The sequence below is a fragment of the Lethenteron reissneri genome, chromosome 51 (assembly GCF_015708825.2).
Source record: "Lethenteron reissneri isolate LAM-NWPU_2019-01 chromosome 51, ASM1570882v1, whole genome shotgun sequence".
NCBI lineage: Eukaryota > Metazoa > Chordata > Hyperoartia > Petromyzontiformes > Petromyzontidae > Lethenteron > Lethenteron reissneri.
Genome location: NC_083829.1, coordinates 12170074 through 12185384, shown reverse-complemented (window position 1 = coordinate 12185384; position 15311 = coordinate 12170074). Strand labels below are relative to the sequence as shown.

The window sequence follows — 15311 nt, the reverse complement described above, 5'->3', positions numbered from 1 at the left end:
TGCCTGCCTTGGTTAATGCTCCTATGTGTATGAGCCAAAAATATATTACTTGCCATTTGCATCACAGTGGACATGAAAGATCCTGTGGTGTCATTTGCAAGAGTAGGCCATTGTGTGCTGGCGTCATGGTGCAATTTTGCCAATTTTTTTAAATTGCCTACAAATGACTCAGTTGAAATACATATAGCAACATCGTCACTGACTGCCAAAACCTGGCAGGACCTTCCTGAAAAAACGATTTCTTGAGGTTTTCAGGGGTTCATACTCTTAGGTTTTTTTCGGTAAAGTCACGTAGGTAAAAATAATAATAATACAATTATAATAAAGGAAAATAACTCCATTAAATCACAACGTTTAGGAAGCAACACAAGTCTCCGTCTTCAGGTGGGACCGTCACAGCTAAATTTACTGTATCACTTGATACTGTATAAAGTGATACTATTATTTTACCTACGGGACTTTACCGAAAAAACCTAAGTATGAATCCTTGCAGTCACGAAAGCTTCAAATCTAGAATTTTCTGGGGTTCACAAGCAGAGCAATACTAATAATGACTCTTCACCTCACGGTGCCCAGCTGTTCACACTGATCGTTTCGGTGGTCAGTATGTCACACGCTAGAGTGCTTTCTCATGGTTTGAGAATATCTCCTGTCTTCTCACACAAAACAAATATGTGGTGCACTTATTTCCATTGGTGGCCATGACTTTGTAGTAGAAATTCCACATTCCTCTGGTGGGCATCAGTCTCAATCTCCAGCACAATCTTGTTTAACTTATCAGAGTAGTGCAGTGCAATTCTATCGACCACAGAGATAATGAGCCAATCGCTCTATCCGCAGCACCTCCCCGCCACATCAGGAATGTAGAAATTCACCCGTTCCTATGTTTAATAAACTATAACGAATTGGGATTTTTAATTTGATTAGTTTTTTTCCCATGCAGTGTAAACCTATTGCAAGCATCATATATTAATGAGATCAAGAATTATCAGAAAAATATATAATTTGCAGCTCGGGTTAAACACAACTGTGCTGCTTTCTACAAATGTTGCTTAACATCCTGTGATTTATGGTGCAACTGTGTAGCTTTTTGTTGGGCAACAAAGTTGCACATTGCGGAGCCATTCAACTCATTGAAGGACCATATTTATTATGACCATTAATAGAGCAGAGGCCGGTAGGCCTGACCCCTGTCCTCCTGTCTCGACTGAACAGCTTGGCCCAGGAGGTCCGGTCAGGGTCATCTAGGCAAGGAAGGTGACTACTCACACTATGAATTCACAAACTCCAGGTGTTTTAGATCGGGAAATAAATCAACAAAAAAATGATTTGCACGTATGTATTTGTGTTGAACTTCTTTACCACCGTACGTAGCCAACCGTGCTAACGGGTGATTTCATGAAAAAAATCCTTCATGCCTATGACGAAATCTTATCTTGCCAGTCCGCTGCTGGATGAGGGCCTCCTCATGCCCAACATGTTGTGGGGGTTGTTTGACCATACTTCACCATGCTGGATAGTGTGGTTTGGTGAAGGCGGGGTACATAGATTTTGGAGCACAGTATAGTACAATGGCTTTTACTGTACCCCTCCTACTAAACGTCGACCCGCATAAGCCTATAGCACCTGTTATTTTATGCATTGTGATCTGTTATCTAAGCACTAGCTACGCTCAACTCTGCTTTATATGTACCTCTTGCGATGTTGTGGCTTGAATTGAGATGCAGATGGTGGCAGGAGGTCACGTGGCTTTGAGGAGTGCATTCTCTACACTTGTTGCATTTCTATGCTATGGTATGATGCTACTGTATGGGTGGGTGGTGGTACAGTGGTTAGCGCAGTGTGCGATGAATAAGGTTTTTACTGGCTTATGCGCAGACCGTGCTCGGTCGTAATGATTGTCATGTTGGTGACCCAGGTCACTCTTTCAAATAGGGCTCTTCTGATCTCTCGCCTTATTAAACGAATAAACTTGAAACGTGATATTTCTCAGTTAGCCAAGGTCTATCGGAATTGTTCAATTCACTGGAATAAAGTTCAACACAAGACTGGAGTCATATCTTATTACAAATGAATTTGTCCTGAACAAACAACAGACGCCAATTCCTGGATTGTCCAAAGCAAACCCGGACAGGGGGCAACCCTAGCCATGAACCTACATACTCAACTGATTCCTAGCCACAGCTCACTCCCACCACCACCTTCACCAATCCACACTGACCAACATTCTGAAGTTTAGTCACACAACCCCCCATGACTGACACGACATGACGATGCCCTCATCCAGCAGTGGAGTGGCAACAGGGCTGTACATGTGTGTATATGTGCATATGTATATATATGGGGTCTGGCAAAACAACCCCCTACCTCCTCGTGGTGCCGGACAGGCAACGCTGTCATGGACAGTGCTGTGGCCTTTCCCCTCAGGGTGTTGGTAACCACCACAGCGGCCAAATGGGGGCTCTGGACGGGTGCGAGGGGCTGATAACCCCTCCACGTTCAATAAATTACCACAAAACCACGTAAAAAATATAGCTAATTTAAAGCTTGTGCCTGAGACCCCGGGGGGACAGGCGTCTATGACGTCTCCGGGCTCCTCCAGAAACAACAAAAATCCACTGCGGATGGCCACGTGGAATGTTCCAACGCTCACTGCTGAGGAGAGGCTGCGACTCCTCTGTTGGGAGCTAGACCGGTACCGCCTGGATCTCTGTGGCATTCAGGAGGTCCGGTGGACCGGCTCTGGCTCCTGCCACCATGAGGGGTGGACAGTCCCCTACTCGGGGCAGGAGACTACCAAACAACAGGGAGTGGCTCTTCTTTTGAACAAAAGAATGAAGGGGGCGTGGGAGCGTGGCGGTGAGGTGTGGGAAGCTGTAAGCCCCAGGCTACTTTGGGCTCGCCTCCCCATCAACCGGAGGCGAGGAGTGGTGGTCATGGTTACTTATGCCCCCACCGAAGATGAACATCCGTGGAGAGATGCAGGCAAGGCCGATATGAGTCAGATGCCTTCTATGACCTCCTGTCACAGGTGCTGGCTAAAGTGGCCCCTCGGGATAGTCATCTTGTTGGGTGACTTCAATGTCATGATGCTGGCACCTGGTTTGGAGTGATTGGAAGACATGGGCCAGATCAGCTAAAACAACGGTAGGAGGCTGCTAGATTTTTGTGCAGCCCATGGGCTTGTAATTACCAACACGCTGTTCCGGCATCGGCGCATCCACACAACATAATGGATGCATGCCGGGTCTAAGCAAGAACATCTGCTGGACTACATAGTGACAGAACAGCGGATGCAAGCCCTTGTCCTTGACCAGGACCTACCGTGGAGCTGATCTGCCCTCTGACCATCGACTTGTCATCTGTAAGATGCGCCTGCCATTCTTCCACTTCGGTGGTCGGTGTACACCCAGGACCCCATTCAAACCTAAGGTGGCCTGGTCTCAGCAAGCTGATGAAAGTTGAAAGCTAGAATTTCATTATCGCTTGCAGCTGGGGATGGCATCGTCCCCCACTCCTCCAGATGTCGAGGGTAAATGGGCGAGGTTTAGGACTGACTCAGGCAGCTGCAATGGCTGCTTTGGGTACGTGGTCCAGACCTCCCCAGAGACCCTGGCTGACAAAGCAGGTGTTCAGGATGGCTGAGAAAAAGGGACAGGCCCACTTTAATCATCTACAGCATCCCACGTCAGAGAATGAGGAGGCTTACCAATGTATGCCCGTGATCTGGTAATTGTCGCTCATTCAGAGGAGGAGTTGGAGGCGCAGCTACTGAACCTGGAGCTTGCCACCAAGAGGTGGGGCCTTACCATCAGCCCCACCAAAACGAAGCACCTGCCTGGGTATTTTGTACCATCGGGCACTACACCCCCACAACTCCCAATTGGTGATGGGGCAGTTGTGGAGAGAGTGGAGAGTTTCCCATACCTGGGCAGTGTGCTCATGACCGGCTCCGGTTTGACAGCAGAGGTTTCACTCAGATCCAGTCAAGCGGCATTATCTTTTCATCGGTTGCGTAACGCTGCGTGAAAGCTACTTGGTTTGTCGCTCCGCACGAAGCTTCAAGTCTTCTCGGCCACGGTCATTCCCTCCCTTCTCTACGCTTGCGAAACGTGGACCACCTAATGGAGCATCTTCGCCGATTGGAAAAATGTAGGATGGCCTGCCTACGATCCATCGTTGGTTTAACCAGGCTGGATTGTGTGAGGAGCTCACAAATCCTTGAAAGATCTGGGCAAAGTCCCATCGGTGAGCTCCTCCGGCAGGCAAGGCTGCGTTGGCTGGGGTCATGTAGCCCGCATGCCCAGCCACCGCATGCCTAAACAGCTTTTGTTCGGCCGAATCGAGGGGGCTAAACGGGCGTGGCATGGGCTAGAGAAGAGATGTAGTGATGTGGTACAGGAGGACGTGGAGCTGAGTGGACTTGCGGATGACTGGTACCAGCGGTGTCAAGATCAGCCTCTGTGGAGGAGGCTCGTGAAGAATGCTGCTCAGCAGTTGGAGGCAGTCGCTCTCCAACAACAACGGAGGGCGGAGGAGCGACGCTCACAACAGCGAGCGGAGCGCCGGGTGGCTAAAGCACAGCAAGTTGGCACAGTAGGGGGCATAGGTGGTGCATGAGCCAGTCGTCTCAGTCAGTCGACCCGTGGCACCTGGGTCTGCCCCGTGACCTCCTGCCAGCAGGCGTTCGACACTTCACGTGGCCTCAACGTGCACATAGCCTGGCACAAGCGTCGTGGTGACATCATCGCCTCTTAGTGGCGAATGGCGGTTGTTGTCGTTGTTGTATATATGGGAAGCATTAACGTCATGATTAGTGCACTGTGCTACCAACCCGACTACCTGGGTTCAATTCCAGCTTATGACCAATAACAGTGGTAAATATCTGAACTGGTCTTGGGCCTCCCCTAGGTCAACTCGGCTTTAATTGAGTACCTGGTGCGGTGTGTAAACATCGGCACTGGGAATACAAAGGTAGCCGGGTAAGGCATTGGCCACCAACCCCCCTTGTGCGCCATGCCAGCCGTCATAGGTGCTCGCTAACAGCACTTGCCCCGCGAGTCTGTTAAGACTATAGGGGGGATGTTTGTGCATATGTTGAATATAGTTGTGTATGTTCTGGTGTCTTTCTCTTTTGCAGTCTGGACAGTTCAGTGAAGACATGATCCCAACAGTGGGCTTCAACATGAGGAAGATCACCAAGGGGAACGTGACCATCAAGGTTTGTTACACACCACTCACTCGCACACTCATTCGCATACTCGCCCACTCACTCACGCACTCACTCACAGACTCGATATACAGTACGATATTCTTTGGGTCTTTCGGTAAAGTCTATCTACGTGACTTTACCGAAAGAAACAATAAATATGGATTCCTGCAGTCACGAAAGATTTAAGTCAAGATTTATACAGTACGATGTTTCACTTTACATTCATGTCTTATACACTGCAAACCAAATAGATGTATAGGTATGCCCAAGCAGTCGAGGCAAATAGAAATTGGAGCAAAAACAACCGCAAAGCAGGAAAAATCTAAAACCACATCCAAACATAATAATCGGTGTTAAATGAAATACATTTCCAGAAACTTAGACTAAGACGAATAACTTGTGAAAACCAATCATCGTAAAATTATCTTGCAGAAACCTAAAAGATATGGGGTGATTGTTGCACTCATATGTAAACATACAAGCACGTATTACTTATGAGCTAACTCGTACTCTCTCGTACAAATGCTCCTGCTGGCTGGCTGGCAGAGCTGAGATCTTTCTTTGCACTCTGCACTCCTGAATTGTAGAGCCACCTGGTCAACCCTGCGGTGTTTTACCAAACAAGTTCAGCGGGCGGTGGCACAGATAATCACAATCCGGTACCGAGGCACGAGCCCTACTTTAGATGTGGTGTCGTCTTTATTTTTGCAGCTTTGGGACATCGGAGGACAACCTCGCTTCCGCAGCATGTGGGAGCGCTACTGCCGGGGCGTCAACGCCATCGTGTGAGTGCTGCGTGCGCCCTCAACCCTTTCCATGCAAGGGCGCTGATGAACGTTCCCGAAAATCAAAAGTCAAAGCGTCTCCCTGCTCAAACAAGTTGGCGCTCCGTATACATTTACAGCCTCCAGCCAGTGGATGGAAATTCCCCTTTGCTCACGGTGTGGCTCGTGCTCTCAGTGGGGCAGCCAACGTTGAGACTCCCCGCAAAACGGTACCTGTGTATACAACCTTGCGCTCAGTGGCCTACCCCAGTGGTTCTCAACCGGGGGTACGCGGATTCCAGGTGACACGTGGCAATGTCCCCAGGAGGTACGTTAGGTGATTTGTGAATGTGTGAAATTATATCGTACATGAGTCATTGGTCAATAATTATGTATGAATCTCCCATTATAAAATAACAAGGATAACATTTTAATAAAATACCTTTCTAAACTGATCGATCGTGAACAATGTGATTTTCAAGAGTAACCAACAAACGCGAGCAAAATACGTCACGCATGCACAGCATCCGTTAAATGTTTGTTTATTCGCTTGCAGTTACAAGCTAATTAGGATACCTCACAAAATGGACAATTGGTTAAAATATTGATGTTATTCATACATTTGTCTCAGAACTATTTTGGGTCAGGCAAGGTGTTACTCTGTTGAAACAATGCAACTTGGGGTACAGTAGCCAACCAGGTTAAGAACCACTGGCCGATGCGGTATACGAGCCGCACCAATTTCAACGTGAATGTTGTAGCACAAGCAGATTGCCAGTGCAGGATACGCACCTCTCGCTTGCCTCGGGGAAATAGCGGCGGGTACCCAGTTCTGTTTCCACAGCCACTCATTCAGCATTGCCCTTGGAGATTTCCAAACTACACTGAGTGTTCTATAGCTCTGTAACTCGGTGTGCTCTTCAACATAAATAAGTAGACAACAATACTCCACCTCCTCAAATCTGTCTGTCTACATAAAAAAATATGTTTTACACATCCCACTAGCCACACAGCCTTCTGGGAGTGCATCGTTGCTTTTAGCATTCAATGTTTCATCAGCAGAGTCGGGCTCGGTTGAACCATTGCTGGTGAACTGCCTGATGTTTATAGGCAAGTACCCTCACTGTTAGGTATGTGTCCTAGTTTTACCCAAAATAATACAATACACAACAACAATCATTGGGACAGAAGACCGTGAGTCAAATGCATTTATGTTTTTATGTGGAGGGGGACAGATATGTACAACAGGCGGATTGTCTGCTTGTTTATTTTGTTATTTATATTCTCAACATTTATGTGTGGAGTGATCTCTTCTCTTATTTTCTGAATGCAAGGACTGTTTGGATAGTTGCTTCTTGAAGAAAAAAAACTCTCCCTGTTCGAACAGCCGTGGCTTGGTGAACATTTCCAGTTATAGCCCTGAGTCGGTGACATAAATTCCATATTTCTGTGGCATAGGCTAGTGTATAGATTGGGAAGTCACTCTTGAGCTTCCACAAAGTGGTACAAAATTTTGTCGACCACAGGTGATGCTTTGCCGAGTTGACATCTAAGCAGGATGTGAGCTCTCGCTGTGCTGTAGTATTGCGGAGCTGAATCCCGGATACATGGAGGATGGTGATTATTCTCACTCGTTGATACGATTATTGTTATTATTGTCAGTGTATGACTGCAGAAAGCATATTGGGGAGTCATGGGCCATGCTCACGTGCCTCAGCGTTCACCGCATGTTTCAGAGGTTCGCAGTTCAAGCCTGGCGGCCGCCCTGATTAATGCAGCGGTGCGCGTTAACCATAACGTGCTGCGTTCTGGCTGCTTCTCAGCGGACATTAAAGATCCCCACCCCCACGACGTCATTCTGAAGGGGGAGGCCCAGCTGAGCACCAGCGCCCGTGCCCCGTGTTGTCTGTGCAGGTACATGGTGGATGCAGCGGATCACGACAAGGTGGAGGCGTCTCGCAACGAGCTGCACAACCTGCTCGACAAACCGCAGCTCAACGGCATCCCGGTGCGTGTAGCGACATGGCACGCGCACCGCGAGCGGTGCCAAATCACTCGGAGGGCTCTCGACATCCCTCGTTACGATCGCGCCCGAGTCCGATGGACGGGCGACTGCCGTGCGTAGACCAGGTGCTGGAGGCTACTCTGGGGCTACGTGGCGGGCGGCGGAGGGCAGTGCAGCAAAATCCATCGTTGCACTTCTATGCTAACCTCCCTTCACTGAGCCCACACTGACGAACGTGGTCAGGTAGTCAAATAACCCCCCAACAGCGGATTGGCAAAAGGGCCATGTTCTTAAAATGTAATGGACAGGCTGCAAAGCCGGTGTTTTCATGGATTCCCCCCAACCCGCCCTCCTGAGAGCAGGGGATGTTTGAAGCCTAGAAGTGGAGAGTTATGTTTTGAAGGACAGGGAGAAGGTTGGGGGGGGCAGTGGGTGGTGTGAATGGTAATAGCAGCAGTAATTAGTTGGAGGGTGGCAATTGATTCAAATGGGATTTTATCAAATACTTTAAACAATTTTGCGAGTGAGAGTCACATGCACGCAGTTTTAATTTTCAGTGTTGATTAAAAAATAATCCGGCTGGGTTATCGCCATGAGTAGAGCTGCGCAGTTCACAAGCGGAAGGTCGCGAGTGCCAATCCCAAGCCGTTATCTTGATATCTCACGAAACATTTGTTTCAAACAACAGAGTAGCCACCTGTGCTGACAATGAAGACAAACGTAAATTGGGCCTACACCACAGTGTAGAAATTGGGTTTGTTTACTTGTGTGTATGTTTATTTGTGCCAGGACTAGCTGACGTTGCACCCATACTTGGGTTTCTTAAGTGTGGCGGCCAAAGTTGATGCATTGCACTATCTGGACACGAATGGTGCATGACAATAATTGCCCAGCACTGTGAATGCAGTGAGGATCGGTGGACCACACACACACACACACAGGCTCGTGAAATTCTCTCCCAATCCGTGGGGACCGAGGTCACAGTCTCCGGGCTTATAGCCAGGGTACAATGGCAGTACAGAAAGTGTGCAGGAATTGGATGTTACCCCCCCCCCCCCCCCTATGCTTGAGCTTTCTCCGGGTACTCCAATTTCTTCCCATGTGTTAATAGAATTTTCCATAGATCCCAATGTTGGACCAAAGAATTTGGGCGATTGTTGTTGATGCTGGTTCTGGCTGCCTTCCCACTCGTCTGTGGTTTCCCAACACCCCTGAATCGTGAACAAAACTGCACGTACTACAAATGTAACAATCGTTATGGGTGCTGTCCTGTATGCTGAATCGAACTCGTGTTCCTAGTTGCACTGGAACAAGCTTTTGGATACAACCAACTGGCATAGGCAAGCTCCATGCAGTGATTGCTAATCCCAGTATCTTCCAATCTCGGAGTCTCCGCGCGAGTCGCCTCTCCCTGCGAGCCGCCCCATTGGCTCACAGCCCCGAACCAGTGGTGGAAATACCACGTCCCTCTGGTGGGGCTGAGTCTAACCAAGGGATAACCATTGTTGACTTTCCGACAAAGTGGTACTTGCTTTAATGAGCAATTTCTAGATCTACCGCTGAGCCGCCATGATCTGTTATGGTAAAAATATCCCTGCCATAAGAATGCGGAATATCCACCACGACCTTAGGACTGCCAGCAGATTACCAACAGATGGGCACTCCTTCCCATTCATGCATAACTGTGATATCTGTCTATGGTGCGTTTGAATATTGCATGACTAATAAAATACAGCCATCAAATGTGATGAATAGTATCTGTGCTTATAATAGAGCGATTGTGTGTCTTGTCCAGGTGCTAGTTCTCGGAAATAAGAAAGACCTGCCCAATGCCCTGGATGAAAAGGAGCTGATTGAAAAGCTGTAAGTATCGCGTTTTGATCGCAGTGAAAACAGCTTGACTTACACAGACATCCATAATCACAGCTTGAAAATGTCAGCTGTAGCTTTTAAAGTCCTCACTCTCTAAAATGACAGCTTTATTTATACAACAGTCGTGACCCACCGTTGTGGCTGAACGGTAACTGGGCCATGGCGTAATGATGATCTCTGATGAGGATGGTGCCAGTGTACATTAGTAGCGCTTTGAACTCGGCAAACTCGGGAACCAGTCTATTGATGGGGCCTCTGGTTTTCCAGGGACCAAGCGACATAACCCAGAGGTAGCATGAACACAGGTTTGTGGTTAAAATCCAGCGACCGCCCTGGTTATGACTGCAGGTGCATTTGCCGTCAAAATTCTGCTATGCGATGTCTGCTTCAGCAGTGAATGTTGAATATTCCGTGACGTCATTTGGAAGAGTAGGCCATTGTGTGCCAGTTTCACGTTACAAATTAGCATAATTTGAGAGAAAACAATCCTTCAAATGACTAATTTTTAATGATACAGTCACCATCGCCCCCTACTGCTGAACGCCTAGCAGCTCGGCGAGGCTGTCCTGTGCAAACCGGCGCAATAATCTAATAAAATAACAAATCAACTCCTGTTCCAATCTCCCCATCACTTGTTGGGTTTCACGAGTCATTTGAGGCGGAGTCAACATCGGGAGGCCACCTACACTTGGTTCAGCTGAGAGAATCGGATTGTGCTCGGTATTTGCATGCACTTTGCACTGCTCTCGGGGTTCCTTGTGATATTGTCTGAATATCTGAACATCATCATCATTGGCCATTGTCAATCCGCTGCTGGATGAAGGCCTTCCCAATCCGCCGCCACCTTGCAATGCAACAATCTGTCCAGCACCTGCCGCAAACGGATCTCGTTGCTCCGTCTCTGCAGTGAAGTCCTCCCGGACGCGCTTCGTTTCATTGGCTGCTGCTCCATTCTTATTCTTGAGCGTCGGCTATCGTCCCATCTAGCGATGTCGACACTATTTAGACAAATGGAGCCTTCCCCTTTTCTTCTCACCTCGCTGATACCAACTTAGTCCGTGTCCTGTTCGCAGCAATGGTCAAATTGACGAGGCGTCCGGATCGTGCCCAGTGATGCTTCGCTCCCCCTGTACCTCCACCCACCCAGCCAAGGGCACAGAGACCCGCAGAGTCGCACGCGGAGACCCGCACAGTCGACATTGTTGGTGGATCAAGAGACGCTGGAGACTGGGGGGGGCCCATGGTTTAGTTGGCAGGGGAATGACCATACATCACCGCGCCGGCCGGCAGTGCGGGCCGAGTACCTCACCGCAATGGGTGGCCCCGTCCAGGTCTGCAGTGACTCATGGCCACACGGCTCTCGGGCCTCTTTGCCATGTGTCAGATTGAATGAATGTTCATGTTGATGTTATGTCTGTAGGAATCTGTCTGCCATTCAGGATCGTGAAATCTGCTGCTATTCCATCTCCTGCAAGGAGAAGGACAACATTGGTATGTTGCTTGCGTCGCATTGCTCTGCTATGAACACACTGGCAGTTTAGTTGTTGGGGACTGTGCTGTCCATGCGCAAACGATACAAAAACATTCAAAGTTTGTTCACTATCCGTTGGCTGCTCAGCTAATTAAACAGACACTTTGCCTCAAATATTCCTGTTTCCACGTAGACATAAAGGATTGATTTACACATCCCATCGACACACGGCCTTTTGGAAGTGAATCTTTCATTATTTTAAATTCCACCCACTCGCACACACAGCACACGCACACAGCACTCGCAAGCACACACACAGCACTTGCACACACACTACTCGCGCGCACACACACACCACTACTATACACACAGCACACACACAACACTCGCGCACACACCCTTACTCATTCACACACACAAAGACAACGACCCCCCCGTATTGCCTTAACACAGACTATTGGGGAAAGTGCTGTTAGCGAACACCTATGAAGGCCGGCATGGCACACAAAGGGGTGGGTCGCCAGCACCATGCCTGAGCCGCCTGTGTCTCCCCTGTGGCAATGTTACACATCACACCAGGTCCTCATTTGAGGCCGAGTCGACCTAGGGGAGGTCCAGGACCGGTTCAGATATCCGTCACCGATATTTACCATGAGCAGAATTAGAACTCGGGTCCCAGGGTTCGTAGCACAGTCCGCTAACCGCTAACACTACCGCTTCCCACACCACACCACACTCGCACACAGACACACACACACAACAACAACAACTGCCATTCGCCACTAAGTGGCGGTGACGTCACCACGACGCTTGTGCCAGGCCATGTGCACCTTGAGGCCACGTGAAGTGTCGAACGCCCGCTGGCATGAGGTCACGGGGCAGACCCAGGTGCCACAGGTCGACTGACCGAGATGACTGGCTGATGCACCACCTGTGCCCCCTACTGTACCAACTTGCTGTGCTTTAGCCACCCGGCGCTCCGCTCGTTGTTGTGAGCGTCGCTCCTCCGCCCTCCGATGTTGTTGGAGGGCGACTGCCTCCAACTGCCCAGTAGCGTCCTTCATGAGCCTCCTCCACAGAGGCCGATCTTGACACCGCTGGTACCAGTCATCGGCAAGTCCACTCAGCTCCACGTCCTCCTGTACCACATCACTCCATCTCTTCTCTAGCCCATGCTGCGCCCGTTTAGCCCCCTCGATCCGGCCGAACAAAAACTGTTTAGGCATGCGGTGACTGGGCATGCGGGCTACATGACCCAGCCAACGCAGCCTTGCCCTGCTGGAGGAGCTCACCGATGGGACTTTGCCAAGATCTTTCAAGGATTTGTGAGCTCCTCACCACATGTAACAAACATTGTAACAAATAAGCTTGTGCCGGAGGCCCCGGGGGACAGGCTTCTATGACACACAGACACACACACACAGACATACACACAGACACTCCGCAGAACAGGGAGATGAAATGTCAACAGCAGACAGGCACCCGAATTGGGAGTCAAACCCTGGATACTGGCTGCGAGGCCCGAGTGCTACCTCCTTGCCACCACCTTGCCGCCACCTTGCCGCCTCCTTTCCGCCACCTTGCCGCCACCTTGCTGCCTCCCTGCTGCCACTCCGTGCCACCCTGCTGCCACCCCAGTGTAACGTGCTGCTGCTTCCGCTGCTGCGGTGGTCCCCCCCCCGCCCACAGACATCACCCTGCAGTGGCTGATCCAGCACTCGCGGTCCCGGAGGAACTAGGCGCGACGGGGGCAGCGCCGGCTCCGCCAACGGGGACGGGCGGCCGCGCCGCCGCGGGACGCTCGCGCTCGTACGGAGCACCGGACGCGGTCGCCGTTGGGCGAACGAGCGGCTGGAGTTTTGCAATGGGTAACGAACGGTCCTCACGACGGAACCTCCACGCGGATGCGACAACGACACCGACGGCCGCCGCCCGGGCCGCAGCGGTGGGGGGGGGGGGGGGAAGAACACGCGTCCGGCACCGCGCCGGGTGATGTTCAGTTACAGAAGGCACAGTTTTTCAGGGAGGGGTCGAGATGTCTCCTGTGCTTATCAATGCCTGCCACCCCTCCCCCACCTACCCCCGCTGCCACCCACAGTGGTATGATGGTTTGCTCCGCAGTCTGTAAATCGTGTTGCCACCTACCGTGGCGGTGGAGGCAGCTCGTGAAGGCGCAGGCTCGGCGCTCGCCGTGGAGCGTACCACTTTAATGGGTTGTTGTTTTTGCGGGGTCACGCTCAGCTTCGCATTTTGTTTCAAAGTGGCCGTGGGGCTGCACCGCTAGAGCCGTGTGCCACGGCAGCCGCCCGGGAGAGCTTCAATGTCTCTGCTTCGGCATTCTATCTTCCACCAGGATCCTCTTGAGTTGCAATCAAGGCAGCGGCTGCTCTCGGTGCATTATTTGTGGAATGACAACAGGCAGCAGATTCCAGACATCCAGTGCACCGTTACGCACAAAACACCGTCGACTTGCACCCACGGAAAGCAATAGCGCTGCTTTCCTCATTACTCGGACGCGAATCTTTTCTGTATTTTCTTATAAATGCCGATTGACCACTTTAGATATTTTTGTCACGAGTGAATGCAGCACGGGTGCGCAACTATAGAATATATTTGTGGATTTTCGTGGGTTTTTTGTTAGTTTCTTCATCTCTCCATTTCTGTTTGCACCCCTGGAGAGACTTAAACACAGGATTGCTCCAGCGGCCTGTGTGGGGCTTGGCGCTCCGGTGAACGCAAGCGTGTGATGTACATTCAAACGATACGGGAACTCACGCCGTCTCACTTTAGTCTTTAGCGCCGTGCACACGGGACACGGCGTAGAATCAAATAAACCCCGTTCTGACGTCCGATTGTGAGACACAAGCCGAGCTAATAAAAACGAATCGTGGAAAGAGTTTGTGCCAGTCATATACTGTAAATTGAGATAAGATCCGGTGTTACGGGGGCTGGGGGCGCGCAGGGGGGGGTGGGAGTTATAAAATAGTGAGACAATATTGCTTATTATGAATGTGTTTATCTCCCATTTGTACAGTATACATGTAATCGCAGCTCACTGAAAATGTAATAAATAAATAATACGGGCTGTGCTGGGACAGGTGGCAAGCCAACGCGTGCTTTTGTTTGCTTAAGGTACTGGATTTCTAGACATTTGTGTTCCACTTTGTCGTGCTCTGCAGTCGCCCCGTGCATTTCCAAAGGGGGGGGCCCGTGTTTGTATAGAGGCCCCCTACACAGCCTCCCACCCCACTAATGCCACTCAAGACAGATACAGAAATCGTAAACCTCTCCTTTGTGTGGTATTTCTATGATGGGATTGTTTGGCCGCCCGTGCTAAATTGCTGAAACCTCAAGGCTGCCATTTCAACGACCGCGACCGGCGAACAGAAGTTGGGCTATGACGCAGAAAACAAAGCCAAAACAAAAACACAAAAACATGTTCTGATTTGGTAAACTCATTTAAGAACTCGTTTCAGGATTTACGTGCACCCCTTTATGAGCGTTCAAACCGCAGCAGTGCCCATTGCCCAGACCGCCGGGGAGCACGGGCATTGTCTCGTTCACGTTGCTGCCGCCGCCGCCACTAAAGCCCGGGTTGTCTGCGCGCTCGCGACAGCCAGTCCCTTGTTTCGCATCCCACGGCCGCCGGCACCCGGTGCCAAATCATCAAAGCGAGCCGGCCCCTGTGAGACGCATGAAAGACGTCGTCCCTTTCACAGGTTTAGGCCGTTGTTGTGGCTGTGCCAGCACCAGCGTTAAACATTTAAAGCCACCCGACTACTTTGGGGTTGTGTGATCTGTAAGCAACCACCCTTGCCCGGTCGCCTTGCAATCATCCGAAATGGATCTCGATGCGTTCACCTGGCTTTAGAAACATGCTTAAGCACGTGGTTGCGTTTCCTCTTTGGTGGCTCTCGAAGAACTTTCACGTGGCCTGTAATTACCGTGCGAGAGCTGGGAAAATACTATCGGTGATTTGAATGGAGA

General features: G+C 50.2%; 1 protein-coding gene across 2 annotated transcripts in view; it reads left to right on the top strand.

Annotated features, from left to right (window-relative positions):
• Positions 1 to 14419, top strand: part of LOC133355408 (ADP-ribosylation factor-like protein 8B) — a 31896-nt gene extending 17477 nt beyond the window's left edge. For both annotated transcript variants that reach the window (XM_061572687.1, XM_061572688.1), the window contains exons 2-7: positions 5141 to 5221; positions 5924 to 5997; positions 7891 to 7984; positions 9777 to 9844; positions 11274 to 11344; positions 13014 to 14419. In XM_061572687.1, coding sequence (XP_061428671.1) covers positions 5141 to 5221; positions 5924 to 5997; positions 7891 to 7984; positions 9777 to 9844; positions 11274 to 11344; positions 13014 to 13063 — 438 coding nt within the window. In that variant the 3' untranslated portion in view covers positions 13064 to 14419. The remainder of the gene's footprint in view (positions 1 to 5140; positions 5222 to 5923; positions 5998 to 7890; positions 7985 to 9776; positions 9845 to 11273; positions 11345 to 13013) is intronic.
• The last annotated feature ends 892 nt before the right edge of the window (positions 14420 to 15311 follow it).